The 13926-nt window shown below is 68.2% G+C and overlaps 1 protein-coding gene across 4 annotated transcripts in view; it reads left to right on the top strand.

Moving 5' to 3' along the window:
- Positions 1 to 26: 26 nt before the first annotated feature.
- Positions 27 to 13926, top strand: part of ZFYVE28 (zinc finger FYVE-type containing 28) — a 33312-nt gene continuing 19412 nt past the window's right edge. For all 4 annotated transcript variants that reach the window (XR_006740208.1, XM_045573988.1, XM_045573987.1 and 1 more), the window contains exons 1-2: positions 27 to 280; positions 12392 to 12532. Coding sequence is in view for 3 of the 4 variants with exons in the window: in XM_045573988.1 (XP_045429944.1) it covers positions 242 to 280; positions 12392 to 12532 (180 nt within the window). In the remaining variant the exon portion in view is untranslated. The remainder of the gene's footprint in view (positions 281 to 12391; positions 12533 to 13926) is intronic.

Here is a 13926-nt window from a genome sequence, read left to right as displayed (position 1 = left end):
GCGCGGGAGCGGGGGGGCCGGCGGAGGCGCGGGTGTCACTGAGCGGCGAGGCGCCGGCGCCCCCGAGCCGCGTCAGCCGGTCGCCCCCGCGGTCTGCGGGTCCGCGCCGCGCGCCGCCGGAGGAGCGTCTCCCGGCTGCGCACCTGCCCGGCGCCCCCGGCGCCCTGGGACCGCCGCCGCCGCCGGGCCCGGGCGCCTCGCCGGGAGGGAGGGCCGCCGGGCGGGCCGGGCCGGCGCGGCGATGATGCACAGGTTCCGAAAGTGGCTGTACAAACCCAAGGTGAGCGGCCCCGGCCCTCCGCCCGCGGGTCCCGCTCCAGCCCGGCGAGCGGCGGGCCCGGGAGCCCAGCCCCGTGCGCCACGGCCCCGCCTGGGTGCGCCCCCGCCCGCCCCGCCGCGCCCAGGGCGGCCCGGCTCCCTCGCCTTCCGTGTCCGCTCGCGCCTCGCGGCCCCCGTCCCCCGCCCGCAGCGGACCGCTCCTCCTGACCCCGCACCCCTGACTCTTCACCCCCCTTAGCCCTCATCCTGGGCTCGGAGGGCGCTCTGGACCTTTCTCCGCATTCCCGGGCGGACCCCGCCGCTGCCCCCGTTTCCTCTCCCCGGCCCCTGTGTCCGGAGCCGGTTCCCATCCACTGTCCGGGCCTGCCTTCCAGACCGGCCCGGTCCGCACCTCGGCCGGGGCGCCTCCACCGTGCCCGGCGCCCACCCGCGCTCCCCGCTCCCCGGCGGCCCTCCTCGGCCGGGCTGGGCGGCTGCGCCAGTCGCACTGCGGCCGCCGTGTCCCCGCCGCCCGCCCGCCCGCCCGCCCGGCCGGCGTGTCTGCTGCGGCCCGAGCGGCGGCGCAGGTCCTGGGCGCTGGGTCCTAGTGGCACCTCTGTGCCCCGGCCCGCGGTGCGGGAGGGCCCCGGGCGCCCAGGTCTGGGTTGGGGGGTTGTGGCTCCGGTGGGGTCTCGGACATCCGAGGCTGGGGTCGCTGATGGACCCGGGAACTCACCGCTCCTCCCAAGAACCACTTTTCTGGACCCGCTGCCCAGCTCCTGTCCCGTGAGGGCGCCCCCCGGGTGGGGTTTCCTTACATCCGTGCCCCCAGGTGCCCCCCCCCCCCTGCCCGAGGCAGCAGGTCCCTTAGGAGGTCAGGCGCTGGAGGTTGTGGGGTGCGCCCCCCATAGTGTGCGCTGCTGGTTTGGAGGCTCAGGATGCCTGGGCCCTGCCTGGGGCCCTCCCTGCCTGGGGCCCTCCCTGCCTGGGGCCTCCCTGCCTGGGGCCCTCCCTGCCTGGGGCCTCCCTGCCTGGGGCCCTCGGTTTCGGGTCCTTGCTTGCCTGGAGTCCAGCACTGCCCTCCGACCACATCCACCGTCGCACTACTTAGGGGTGGCGGGGCTGCCCAGACCCTGGCTTCCTGGGACTGAGTGTTGTTTGGCGCCCTCTTCTCACCCAGACCCACCAGGCCTCAGCCCCCCATGCCTCAGCCCCCCCCAGATCTCAGCCTCCCCAGGCCTCAGCCTCCCCAGACCTCAGCCCCCCAGGCCTCAGCCTCGCCCAGACCTCAGCCCCCCAGACCTCAGCCCCCTTAGGCCTCAGCCCCCCCCAGACCTCAGCCCCCCAGGCCTCAGCCCCCCTAGGCCTCAGCCCCCCAGGCCCCAGCCCCCCTCAGGCTTCAGCCCCCCAGGCCCCAGCCCCCCTCAGGCTTCAGCCCCAGGTAGGCTCGCCAGGGAAGGTGGTGGCAGCCGCTGCGCGGAGCACGTTCTGTTTGTGTGTCTTTGCCGCTAGCTGAGGAAAAGCTAAGTCTGCTTGTCTAAAGGTCACTGGGGGGCGTTGCATGTTCAAGGACAAATGGCCGGGGCCAGGGGACACGTCTCCCAGGCCAGGTAACACGGTGTCTCCGACAGCGCTGTCAGGGGTCCTGGCTGCGGCCTCTGTGCGGCCGGCTGGGAAGAGCCTGTGACCGGGGTCGCCTAGCGGGCTCCCTGAGGGAGGGGAGGAGAGGGATGGGGCCCGGTGTCATCGTGGGCGGTGACGCCTCGGCCCTGCCTGTGTCCCTCAGGGCCAGTCTTTAAAAGGCGAGAAGGATGCTGGCCCGTCCTGGAGCGTGTGCTGCAGAACGGAGGATGGGGTCCCTCCGTTTCCCTCGGCAGCGGGCGCTCAAGGCCTGCTCCGGCCTGATCCGGCGTTACCCACCCCCGTGACGGTGACGGGGCCCAAAGACGGGTGCTTCAGGGCCCGGGGGGGGGGGGGTCTGCTCTGCTCCTCCCTTTTCCTCCCTGTCAGCTCCTCATTCTGGCTCATCCCTGTCGCTGACCCCTGGGCTCCAGAGGCGCCTGCGTCTCCGCGTCCCGCGTGGCATCTGTGGGCAGCGGTGCCCGCGTCCTAACTCTATCCCTCTCTGTGTCCCCCGGGGCTGGGCAGTCGGTGCCTCATTTGAGATCCGTCTCTGGACCTAAATGTCTCGATTGTTTGAAGGCGTGGGGTATGTGAGGTCACCCAGGCGCCGTTCATTCTTCATGCCGCCGCTCAGCGATTTGCCTGGCACTGCGAGCTGAGTTTCATTCTCCCCCTCCTACGGAGCTTAACACGTTTGGCACAGTCAGCACCCGGCGGGCCTGCCTGGGAGGCTCCGGCCCGGCATGGCTGCTGTTAGCTGAGAGTGGCGGCGGGAGGATGTGTCTGGGGGGACGGTGCCTGCGAAGGCACTTTTTTCACGTTGGGATTAGCTGCACATAGACGGAGCCCAGCTCGGTGCGGGACGGGGTGCTGAGCTGCTGGCTCGCGCTGCGGTGGCAGACACCTCGAGACCCACGTGCTCCCTGTGCTTGTCGCTCTGAGAAGGTTGGGGTGCCTCGGCTCTGCCTGACGCCCGGCCGTTTTCCTCCCTGAGTCGTTAGTAACTGCCTACGTCCAGTGAAACGTGAACCCGATGGAGGTGTAGTAGTATCACATTAAAACCCATTTGCTGCCCGGCCGTGTGGCTCAGTGGTTGAGCGTCGTCCTCTGAACCAGGAGGTCATGGTCCGATTCCTGGTCAGGGCACAGGCCGGAGTCGTGGGCTCCATCCTCAGTTGGGCGTGCAGAGAGGCAGCCCTGCAGTGATTCTCTGGCATCAGTGATGCCTCTCTCTCCCCCCCCTTCCTTCCTCTCTGAAACCAGTGTTAAAAAATGTCTGGAGAAGCCCTTTGCACGCTCACGTCTCCGTGTGCCTTCTGGGAGGCAGTCAAACTCTGCGGCTGCTTTCCTTTGGCCGTTATCCTTCGTGCACAGCCTGCGGGGCTGTGATTTCTCCAGACTGCGGCTGCTCACCGGAGGGTTCCTGCTGTCAGCGGGAGATGTCAGCGGGAGATGGGCCAGAATGACTGTGTTTTGCATCTTTGAGGAGGAATCGCGGGCGCCGGTGGCTGGGGCCTCCTGGGGGCACAGAGGCTGTTCGGGGCATGGGGGGCCAGTGATCCGGGCTGTTGGGGGTCTGTTCAGTCCCAGCCGGCGGCCCTGCCAGTAAAGGCTGAGCGCCTCGCAGCACCGCCGCCCTCGAAGGGCAGTCCGCTCTGCGTGAGTTGCGGGAGGCCGGCTCCCGGAAAGCCTGGGCTCGGCCTGTGCCCGCTGCCAGCAGGTGCCAGGCACGGAGCGGGAAGTTCTGGGAAGGATGCTGGGCAGCGCTGAGTCAGGGCCAGCAGCTTCGCTCCTCCTGGACTCAGCAGGGACCAGCCCCGCCCTCCCCGCTGCCAGGTCCCTGCCCGCCCTCCCCGCCCTCCCCGCTCCTTCAGATGCACCGCAGTGCCCGCTGTGGGCGCGGGAGGCCTGGGGTCGCTCAGGGTCGCTCACCGCCCCGGCTTCAGTACTCCTGCCTGGCTGGCCCCAGAGCGGGCGGCGGGGGAGGGGGGCAGCGGGGGGGAGAGGGACGGGGGGGGGGCTGCGGGGGGAGAGGGTTGGCGGGGGAGGGGGGCAGCGGGGGGGAGAGGGTTGGCGGGGAGGGGGGCAGCGGGGGGGGGAGAGGGGCGGCGGGGGAGGGGGGCAGCAGGGGGATTGGACGGCGGGGGAGGGGGGCAGCAGGGGGAGGACGGCGGGGGAGGGGGCAGCAGGGGGATTGGATGGCGGGGGAGGGGGCAGCAGGGGAAGAGGGACAGCGAGGGAGGGGGGCAGCAGGGGAAGAGGGACAGCGAGGGAGGGGGGCAGCAGGGGAAGAGGGACAGCGAGGGAGGGGGGCAGCAGGGGAAGAGGGACAGCGAGGGAGGGGGTCAGCAGGGGGAGAGGGGCGGCCGAGCGGGGTGGCCCTGCAGGGCGGCGGCTCCGTCCGCGCTGGGCGCCATGGCAGAGCAGCGCGGAGGGGAAGTGCGGTTGTGGCTCTGAGTGGGAGTCGGCCGAGGTTGGAAGCCTCATCTCATGGCTCCCCCCGCCACGGAGCCTGTGCCGTCCCCGATGCTCAGCGCCTCCCCAGCTGCGGGGCCCGGAGCAGCAGACACGCTTGTCAGCGTGCGGATGCCCATCCCTGAGCCCCGGGTGGCGCCATTCTCCCGTGGTGTGCTGTGTCCCCGTGTGCTGTCCCCCCCGTGTGCTGTGTCCCCCGTGGGCTGTGTCCCCCGTGGGCTGTGTCCCCCGTGTGCTGTGTGCCCCGTGTGCTGTGTCCCCCGTGTGCTGTGTCCCCCGTGTGCTGTGTCCCCCGTGTGCTGTGTGTCCCCCCGTGTGCTGTGTCCCCCGTGTGCTATGTCCCCCGTGTGCTGTGTGTCCCCCCGTGTGCTGTGTGTCCCCCCGTGTGCTGTGTGTCCCCGTGTGCTGTGTCCCCCGTGTGCTGTGTCCCCCCGTGTGCTGTGTGTCCCCCTGTGTGCTGTGTCCCCGTGTGCTGTGTGTCCCCGTGTGCTGTGTCCCCCGTGTGCTGTGTCCCCCCGTGTGCTGTGTGCCCCGTGTGCTGTGTCCCCGTGTGCTGTGTGTCCCCCCGTGTGCTGTGTCCCCCGTGTGCTGTGTGTCCCCCGTGTGCTGTGTCCCCCGTGTGCTGTGTCCCCCGTGTGCTGTGTGTCCCCCGTGTGCTGTGTCCCCCATGTGCTGTGTCCCCCGTGTGCTGGGTCCCCCGTGTGCTGTGTCCCCCGTGGGCTGTGTCCCCCGTGTGCTGTGTCTCCTGGTGGGCTGTGTCCCCCCGTGTGCTGTGTCCCCCCGGGTGCTGTGTGTCCCCGTGTGCTGTGTCCCCCGTGTGCTGTGTCTCCTGGTGGGTTATGTCCCCCCGTGTGCTGTGTCCCCCGTGGGCTGTGTCCCCTGTGTGCTGGGTCCCCCGTGTGCTGTGTGTCCCCCCGTGTGCTGTGTGTCCCCCGTGGGCTGTGTCCCCCGTGTGCTGGGTCCCCCGTGTGCTGTGTGTCCCCCCGTGGGCTGTGTCCCCCCGTGTGCTGTGTGTCCCCCGTGTGCTGTGTCCCCCGTGGGCTGTGTCCCCCCGTGTGCTGTGTGTCCCCCGTGGGCTGTGTGCCCCGTGTGCTGTGTCCCCCCGTGTGCTGTGTCCCCCCGTGTGCTGTGTCCCCCCGTGTGCTGTGTCCCCCGTGTGCTGTGTGCCCCGTGTGCTGTGTCCCCCGTGTGCTGTGTGTCCCCCCGTGTGCTGTGTGTCCCCCCGTGTGCTGTGTGTCCCCGTGTGCTGTGTCCCCCGTGTGCTGTGTCCCCGTGTGCTGTGTCCCCCGTGGGCTGTGTCCCCCGTGGGCTGTGTCTCCCCGTGTGCTGTGTCCCCCGTGGGCTGTGTCCCCCGTGGGCTGTGTCTCCCCGTGTGCTGTGTCTCCCAGTGGGTTGTGCCCCCCGTGTGCTGTGTCCCCCGTGGGCTGTGTCCCCCGTGTGCTGTGTCCCCCGTGTGCTGTGTCCCCCGTGTGCTGTGTCTCCCCGTGTGCTGTGTCCCCCGTGTGCTGTGTCTCCCAGTGGGTTGTGCCCCCCGTGTGCTGTGTGCCCCGTGTGCTGTGTCCCCCGTGTGCTGTGTCCCCCGTGGGCTGTGTCCTCTGTGGGCTGTGTCCCCCGTGTGCTGTGTCCCCCGTGTGCTGTGTGTCCCCCCGTGTGCTGTGTCCCCCGTGGGCTGTGTCCCCCGTGGGCTGTGTCCCCCGTGTGCTGTGTCCCCCGTGTGCTGTGTGTCCCCCCGTGTGCTGTGTCCCCCGTGGGCTGTGTCCCCCGTGTGCTGTGTCCCCCCGTGTGCTGTGTGCCCCGTGTGCTGTGTGTCCCCCGTGTGCTGTGTCCCCCGTGTGCTGTGTCCCCCCGTGGGCTGTGTGCCCCGTGTGCTGTGTCCCCCGTGTGCTGTGTGCCCCGTGGGCTGTGTGCCCCGTGGGCTGTGTGCCCCGTGTGCTGTGTCCCCCCGTGTGCTGTGTCCCCCCGTGTGCTGTGTCCCCCGTGTGCTGTGTGTCCCCTGTGTGCTGTGTGTCCCCCCGTGGGCTGTGTGCCCCGGTGGGCTGTGTCCCCCCGTGTGCTGTGTCCCCCGTGTGCTGTGTCCCCCGTGTGCTGTGTGCCCCGGTGGGCTGTGTGCCCCGTGTGCTGTGTGCCCCACGAGTCCTGCTCTGTGGCAGGAGCACTGGGGTGTTGGGGGGCTGTGCTGTGTTTTCCTTTGTTGATTAGGGGATCGCCTGTGTGTCCTTACCCCCATGGCCCCCACCCCCTCCCCGTGAGGCTGTTTATTGTCCTGCCGCTACCTGGCTTCGGGCTGCGGAGAGGGCAGCGTGCAGGGCCCAGGCCTCAGTTTCCCTCTGCCGTGTGGGGTTCGAGGGACGTCTCTGTCACAGGTTGTCAGCAGTGGCTCGACTGTCTAACCACCACCGTCATGGCCAGGGCGCACAGGCAGAGCGAGGGGCGGGCTTCTCCCGCACTGGGGGGGGGGGGCGCGGGAGGGGGAGGTGCGGGGGGGTCTTCGGGGCCCCAGAGGCCAGTGGAGCTCCGGCTGCCACCTGAGGGTGGACGTGTCCAGCAGGCGCAGCCCCGCCCCCTTTTTGGAGGCGGGTCACAGGCTGCCTGGAGGAATGGCAATGCCCCTGTGCCCTCACTGCCCCTGGCAGGCCCCTCCTGCGTGGGCAGCAGGGGGGACACCATGCCAGGCCGTCCCCAAACCTCTCAGTCTTCTGAGTTTGTGGCCTGTGGCCTGTGCCCTCCTCCGGTGCCTGGCTGAGGCTCAGGGTGCAGAAGAGGGACCGCAGGGCTGTGGTGCCGACGGGGGAGGGGGAAGGGGCTGGGGAGGACAGCTCGGGACAGACCCTGGGGAGGCCGCTGAGGCTGGGGGCTTGGTAACGGCTGGACCGTCCGATGCACGTTTCCCACAGGAGGTCTCTGAGAGGAGGCGGCCGGCCGGCGGGGGTGGTCGGCTGGTCCGCAGCCTGGGGTCCGGGGTGGGGGGTGCAGAGCTGTCCCAGTGCTGACCTGAGTCTCATCTGATGAAGCTGCTGCTTTTGTGCGTTCCCCATGGCCACAGGACATTAGACGTGGGGGGTTCGGGGGGGCAGAGGTGAATGGGCTTACCGTCAGAACAGGCTGCTCGGAGGAGGGGAGGGCTGCCATGCGCTGTGGCGGCCTGGGGGGGGCTGGTCCAGCCTCCCCTCGGCACAGGGGGTGGAGCTCTGCCTCCCCATTTCTGTGCGGGGAGGGGGGCCCCCTGGCTGGGTGCTCCGGCTCTGTGTGAGGGTCTCCAGCGCCATCCCCCAAACCATAGCCCGGGCTCGGGGTGATGGCTTAGCACACCCCCATCTTTACCCTCAGATTTTCAGTTTTTGAGGATGATTCCGATTATGGTTAGGGATGTTATAATTCTAACACAGCCTGAAAGGACAATAAACAGCCTCAAAGCCAGGCACGCCCGGGCCGGTGTGGTTCAGTGGGTTGATGCTCTGAAGGGTTAGGGTTCAGTTTCCTGTCAGGGCACATCCCCAGGTTGGGGGTTCGATCCCCAGTTGGGGTGCGTGTGGGAGGCAACCCATCCATGTTTCTCTCTCACATTGCCATCTCTCTCCCTCTCTCCTCTCCTTTCTCTAAGATCAATAAAAACACAAACAGCCGAAACCGGTTTGGCTCAATGGATAGAGCATCAGCTTGGGGACTGAAGGGTCCCGGGTTCGATTCCGGTCAAGGGCATGTACCTTAGTTGTGGGCATATCCCCAGTAGGGGGTGTGCAAGAGGCAGCTTATCGATGACTCTCTCTCATCGATGTTTCTAGCTCTCTATCTCTCTCCCTTCCTCTCTGTACAAAATCAATAAAATGTATTTTAAAAAAAATAAATACAAACAAACACACAAACAAGGTCAGATGCATGTAAGAATGCCCATGCGGCCGAGGCCAGTTTGGCTCAGTGGATAGAGCGTCCGCCTGTGGACTGAAGGGTCCCGGGTTAGATTCTAGTCAATGGCATGTACCTTGGTTGCAGGCATATCCCCAATGAGGGGTGGGCAGGGGGGCAGGTGATCGATGTTTCTCTCTCATCGATGTTTCGAGCTCTCTGTTCCTCTCCCTTCCTCTTTGTGGAAAATCAATAAAATATATTTTTTTTAAAAAGGAAAAGAAAGAATGCCCATGTGCATAGTAACGTATTCGTAGCGGCCAGAAGCCTGTCCCCAGGGACTGGGCAGGGAGCGGGTGGTCACTCAGCCTCGGAAAGGAAGGACGTCCCTGCTGCCTCTCGGACGAGCTGAGACATGGGGCTCAGGGTCGGGAGCCAGGTACATGTGTGCTTCTGCGTGCACAAAACACGAAACACCAGAACAGGCGAGTCCGGAGGCGGGGCGGGGCGGGAGGAGGGGAAGCAGCCAGGAAAGGATCTGAAACTGGAGAGAGGCGGTGGGACCACGGTGTGAACGTCCGGTGTCACCGGCCTGCGCCCTCCACAATGGCTAATGGGCCCGGTCTGCGTGGCTGAGCATCTGCCTACGAACCAGGAAGTCAGGGTTCGATTCCCGGTCAGGGCACACCCCGGTTGTGGGTCTTCATCCCCAGTGGGGGGCGTGCAGGAGGCAGCCCATCAGTGATCCTCCCTCATCATGGATGCTTCTATCTCCCTCTCCCTCCCTGAAATCAATAAAAAGACACATTTTAAAAATGGTTAGTTGTATGTTGCATGAATTTCACTGCAGGAAACAAAAGGGTTTAGCATGGGGGGTGTCTCCTCTGGAGGTGGCGGGGCGGGGACGCCCTGGGCTGAGCAGAAAGACGCGTCTCTCCCGGGGCTGGTGCTGGGGGCCCCGCCCGAGCCACAGGCCCTGTTCCCTGGCCACAATCAGGCCGCCAGCGCTGCCTCGGGCGGGTGGTGGACGGACTGTGTCCTGGGTCACTCCCGTGTGGCCCTGGGTGAGGGGTGGGTGTGGGTGGCAGGGACTCGGGGGCCCAGCTGGCCCTGGGTTGAGCTCCGGTGGGCGGGTTCGAAGCCCACTCACGCCCACTCGGCTGTGCCCTGGATGGCAGTCAGGAGGCCCGCACCAGCTCGGTGCCCTGCAGGCTTGAGCCACCGGGTCTGCAGAGCAGCTCCCTCTGCGTGGGCTCCCGGGAAAAGCTACGCCCTCGGCAGAAAGGTTCCCGGAGTCCTGGAGCCCGAGGGGGATGCAAGACCACCCCCCCGTGCCCTCCCCTCTCCCCCACCCTCCCCCCTGCCCCGGGAGGTGAGGGAGTCTCAGGATGGCGCTCAGGTGACCTCTGGTCCTTTAATGCAGGAGCCGGCCCTCCCGAGGTGAGGCACAGACCCGGGTTTACTTGTTTATGTGTTCAGCATTTTAATGATAACTTTATGTACCCCATATACTCAAAGTATATTTCCATGTGGAAATATAATCAATAAATCCAAATTAATACATATAAATCGAATCTATTTACATATATTTATTTGGACTTATTGATTATACTTCTATTGATTACATATCATGCACTGGTATCTATAATTACTTATAATTTTAAAAGCATAGATGCTAATTAGACCAGATGTCCTTCCGGACATCCTTCCAGACAATGCCAAGGCCCCTGCCTGAACTGCATGCCTCAGGCCTCTAGTACGTAGACAAAATTAAATTAGTCACTGAATGTAAAGGCCAAGAATGAAAACCTGCCCTAGAACAGCCAAGGGGGGGCAGTTAGCCCCCGGCACTGGAACTCACCCCCTTTGCCTGTCCAGCATTGTCCCCCGTGTCCCATGCTGGTCTCCCAGCCTTCTAGATCATTCCCCAAGGTGAGCCTGCTGCGACCTCCTGGCTCTAAAACAGCCGGCCCAGCCGCGTGGCTCCGAGGTGAGGGCTGACCTAGGAGCCAGGAGTCCCCTGTGGGTCCCCTGTGGGTCCCGTGTGGGTCCCGGGCACAGGCGGGCAGTGGGCTTTGGCCCCAGCGGGGGGCGGGCAGAGGCAGCCCATCAGTGATTCTCATCATGGATGCCTCTCTCCCCCCCCCTTCCCCTCTGAGCTCTATAAACGTATTTTATTAAAAAAGAGAGAAGGGGCCTGGATCTGAGATGCCGCTGCTGAGGCGCCGGGTGTGGGACCCACAAACGCTGCCAGCAGCGGGCAGAATGGGGGCCCAAGATGCTCACCCCTCCATCCCCCAGCCTGGGAGCAGCTTGCGTTCCGTGGAGGTTGTACGTGGAGCCAAGGTCACCAGTTGGCTTGTGTGGTGGCCCTGGATTAGCCGGGGCGCAGTGTGGGGGAGGGGCAGCAGCATGGGAAAGGGCCGCAGTGGGGGAGGGGCCATGGGGGAGGGGCCGCAGTGGAGAGCTGAGGGGGGGGCTGAGGGGTGGGGGGCTGAGGGGAGCGGGGGGGGGTGAGGGGAGCGGGGGGGGGCTGAGGGGTGGGGGGCTGAGGGAGCGGGGGGCTTAGGGGAGCGGGGGGCTGAGGGGTGGGGGGCTGAGGGGAGCGGGGGGGCGGGGGCTGAGGGGGAGGGGGGGCTGAGGGGGGGGCGGGGGGGCGGTGGCTGAGGGGAGGGGGGGCTGAGGGGGGCGTGGGGGCGGGGGCTGAGGGGAGCGGGGGGGGGTCTGATGGTAGCGGGGGGGGGGGGTTGAGGGCGGGGAGCGGGGGGGGGGGGTCTGAGGGGAGCCGTTGGGGGCTGAGGGGAGCGGGGGGGGGCAGGGGGCTGAGGGGAAGGCGGGTGGAAGGCGGAGGCTGAGGGGAGGGGGGTGCTGAGTGGAGGGGGGCTGAGGGGAGGGGGGGTGCTGAGGGGAAAGGGGGGCGGGGGCTGAGGGGAGCCGTTGGGGCTGAGGGGAGCGGGGGGGGGCTGAGGGGAGCGGGGGCTGAGGAGGCGGGGAGTGGGGGCTGAGGGGAGAGGGGGGCTGAGGAGAGGGAGTGGAGTGGGCTGAGGGGAGCTGGGCTGAGAGGAGGAGGGGGCCAGTGTGGTTCAGTGGCTAGAGCATCAGCCTGGGAACTGAAGGGTCCCGGGTTTGATTCTGGTCAAGGGCACTTACCTTGGGTGCAGGCCCCATCCTGGACCTGATGGGGGGGCCCCTGTAGGGAGTAGCCAATCAATGTGTGTCTCCCATTGATGTCTCTGTTTCTCACCCTCACACTCTCTAAAAATCACCGGAAAAACAGCCTTTGGCTTGGTGGGGGGGTCGGAGAGCAGGTTTCTGGTCCTCAGTTCAGGCTGATGATTCCCTGTTCCCCCCCCCCCATTCTGCCCCAAAGCCAAGAGGGGGTGCCAGGAGAGGACTGGGCCGTAATGGAGGACTGGAGAGTGCTGGGAGTGGGAGGATGGCGAGGGGGCGGGGCTGAGCGTACCATTCAGAGCAGCAGCCAACGCTTCTCCTCCCAGCCCTCGCCCAGACTACGCAGGTGTGCACTCACATTCTTGCACACCCATGTAGGGGCACACACTCACACATGTGTGCACACACCTGTATACACACACACACGCTCATGCACATGTGTGCTTACATGTGCACACACGGGCACACATGCCCAGCCACATGTGCACGGCTGTGATGACATGGTTCTCCCCTGCAGTCCCACCTGCACACGGGCTGGTGCTGTGTGAACTCAGAGGCTGCGGCCAGCACCGCCGGGCCCGCCCCTACAGCCTCCCCCGCCCGCATGCCACGGGCTCCCATCACCCGGCGGGGGTTTGGATGCGCTGGGTGAGGGTGGGTGCGCGCTGAGGGTGGGTGCTGAGTGCCGCCCCGTCGGGTGGGCGTGGCCCCAGCAGCTCAGAGCCATGGTCCCTGGAGACACCTCCCCATTCCCTCCGTGAGGAGCCGGGGGCTGGCCTGGACGGACCCCAGGCTGTGGTGACCGGGTCCACTCCTGAGCTGGGTGGCAGGACACCACTGGCCAGGCGACCCCTGACCCCATGCCTCTGGGCCCTTGTGTGGGGTGTCCCTCCCGGGAAGGGGTCCTGCCTCCCAGGAGCAGAGGACCCGTCGTCCGGGTGCCAGCGCTCACGGCCTGGAGCCGGCCATCCCGGGCCCGCCCACCGCGGCCTGGCTCACCCCGGTGCCTCTCCCTCCCCAGAGGTCGGACCCGCAGCTGCTGGCCCAGTTCTACTATGCGGACGAGGAGCTGAACCAGGTGGCGGCCGAGCTGGACAGCCTGGACGGGCGGAAGGACCCCCAGCGGTGCACCCTGCTCGTCAGCCAGTTCCGCTCCTGCCAAGTGAGTGCGGCCTGTCCCGGGCGTGGGTGTGGGGCCTGTCCCGGGCGTGGGGTGTGGGGCCTGTCCCGGGTGTGGGGCCTGTCCCGGGTGTGGGGCCTGTCCCGGGCGTGGGCGTGGGGGCCTGTCCCGGGCGTGGGGCCTGTCCCGGGTGTGGGGCGTGGGGCCTGTCCCGGGTGTGGGGCCTGTCCCGGGCGTGGGTGTGGGGCCTGTCCCGGGTTGTGGGGCCTGTCCCGGGCGTGGGGTGTGGGGCCTGTCCCGGTGTGGGTGTGGGGGCCTGTCCCGGCGTGGGGTGTGGGGCCTGTCCCGGGCGTGGGGTGTGGGGGCCTGTCCCGGGTGTGGGCCTGTCCCGGGTGTGGGTGTGGGGCCTGTCCCGGGTGTGGGCGTGGGGGCCTGTCCCGGGCGTGGGGCGTGGGGCCTGTCCCGGGCGTGGGGCCTGTCCCGGGCGTGGGGCCTGTCCCGGGCGTGGGGCCTGTCCCGGGTGTGGGGTGTGGGGCCTGTCCCGGGTGTGGGGCCTGTCCCGGGCGTGGGGTGTGGGGCCTGTCCCGGGCATGGGGCGTGGGGCATGGGGCCTGTCCCGGGCGTGGGGCCTGTCCCGGGCGTGGGCGTGGGGCCTGTCCCGGGCGTGGGGCCTGTCCCGGGCGTGGGGTGTGGGGCCTGTCCCGGGCGTGGGTGTGGGGCCTGTCCCGGGCGTGGGGCCTGTCCCGGGCGTGGGGTGTGGGGCCTGTCCCGGGCGTGGGGCCTGTCCCGGGCGTGGGGTGTGGGGCCTGTCCCGGGTGTGGGGCCTGTCCCGGGCGTGGGCGTGGGGCCTGTCCCGGGCGTGGGGCCTGTCCCGGGCGTGGGGCCTGTCCCGGGCGTGGGGCGTGGGGCCTGTCCCGGGTGTGGGGCCTGTCCTGGCGTGGGGCGTGGGGCCTGTCCCGGGTGTGGGGCCTGTCCCGGGTGTGGGGCCTGTCCCGGGCGTGGGCGTGGGCCTGTCCGGGGCGTGGGCCTGTCCCGGGTGTGGGGCGTGGGGCCTGTCCCGGGTGTGGGGCCTGTCCCGGGCGTGGGGCGTGGGGCCTGTCCCGGGCGTGGGGCCTGTCCCGGGTGTGGGGCGTGGGGCCTGTCCCGGGTGTGGGGCCTGTCCCGGGCGTGGGTGTGGGGCCTGTCCCGGGTGTGGGGCCTGTCCCGGGCGTGGGGTGTGGGGCCTGTCCCGGGTGTGGGGTGTGGGGCCTGTCCCGGGCGTGGGGTGTGGGGCCTGTCCCGGGTGTGGGGCCTGTCCCGGGCGTGGGGTGTGGGGCCTGTCCCGGGTGTGGGGCCTGTCCCGGGTGTGGGGTGTGGGGCCTGTCCCGGGTGTGGGTGTGGGGCCTGTCCCGGGTGTGGGGCCTGTCCCGGGCGTGGGGTGTGGGGCCTGTCCCGGG

Source organism: Pipistrellus kuhlii, unplaced genomic scaffold (assembly GCF_014108245.1).
Source record: "Pipistrellus kuhlii isolate mPipKuh1 unplaced genomic scaffold, mPipKuh1.p scaffold_m20_p_58, whole genome shotgun sequence".
NCBI lineage: Eukaryota > Metazoa > Chordata > Mammalia > Chiroptera > Vespertilionidae > Pipistrellus > Pipistrellus kuhlii.
This window is presented reverse-complemented; position numbering and strand designations above follow the sequence as displayed.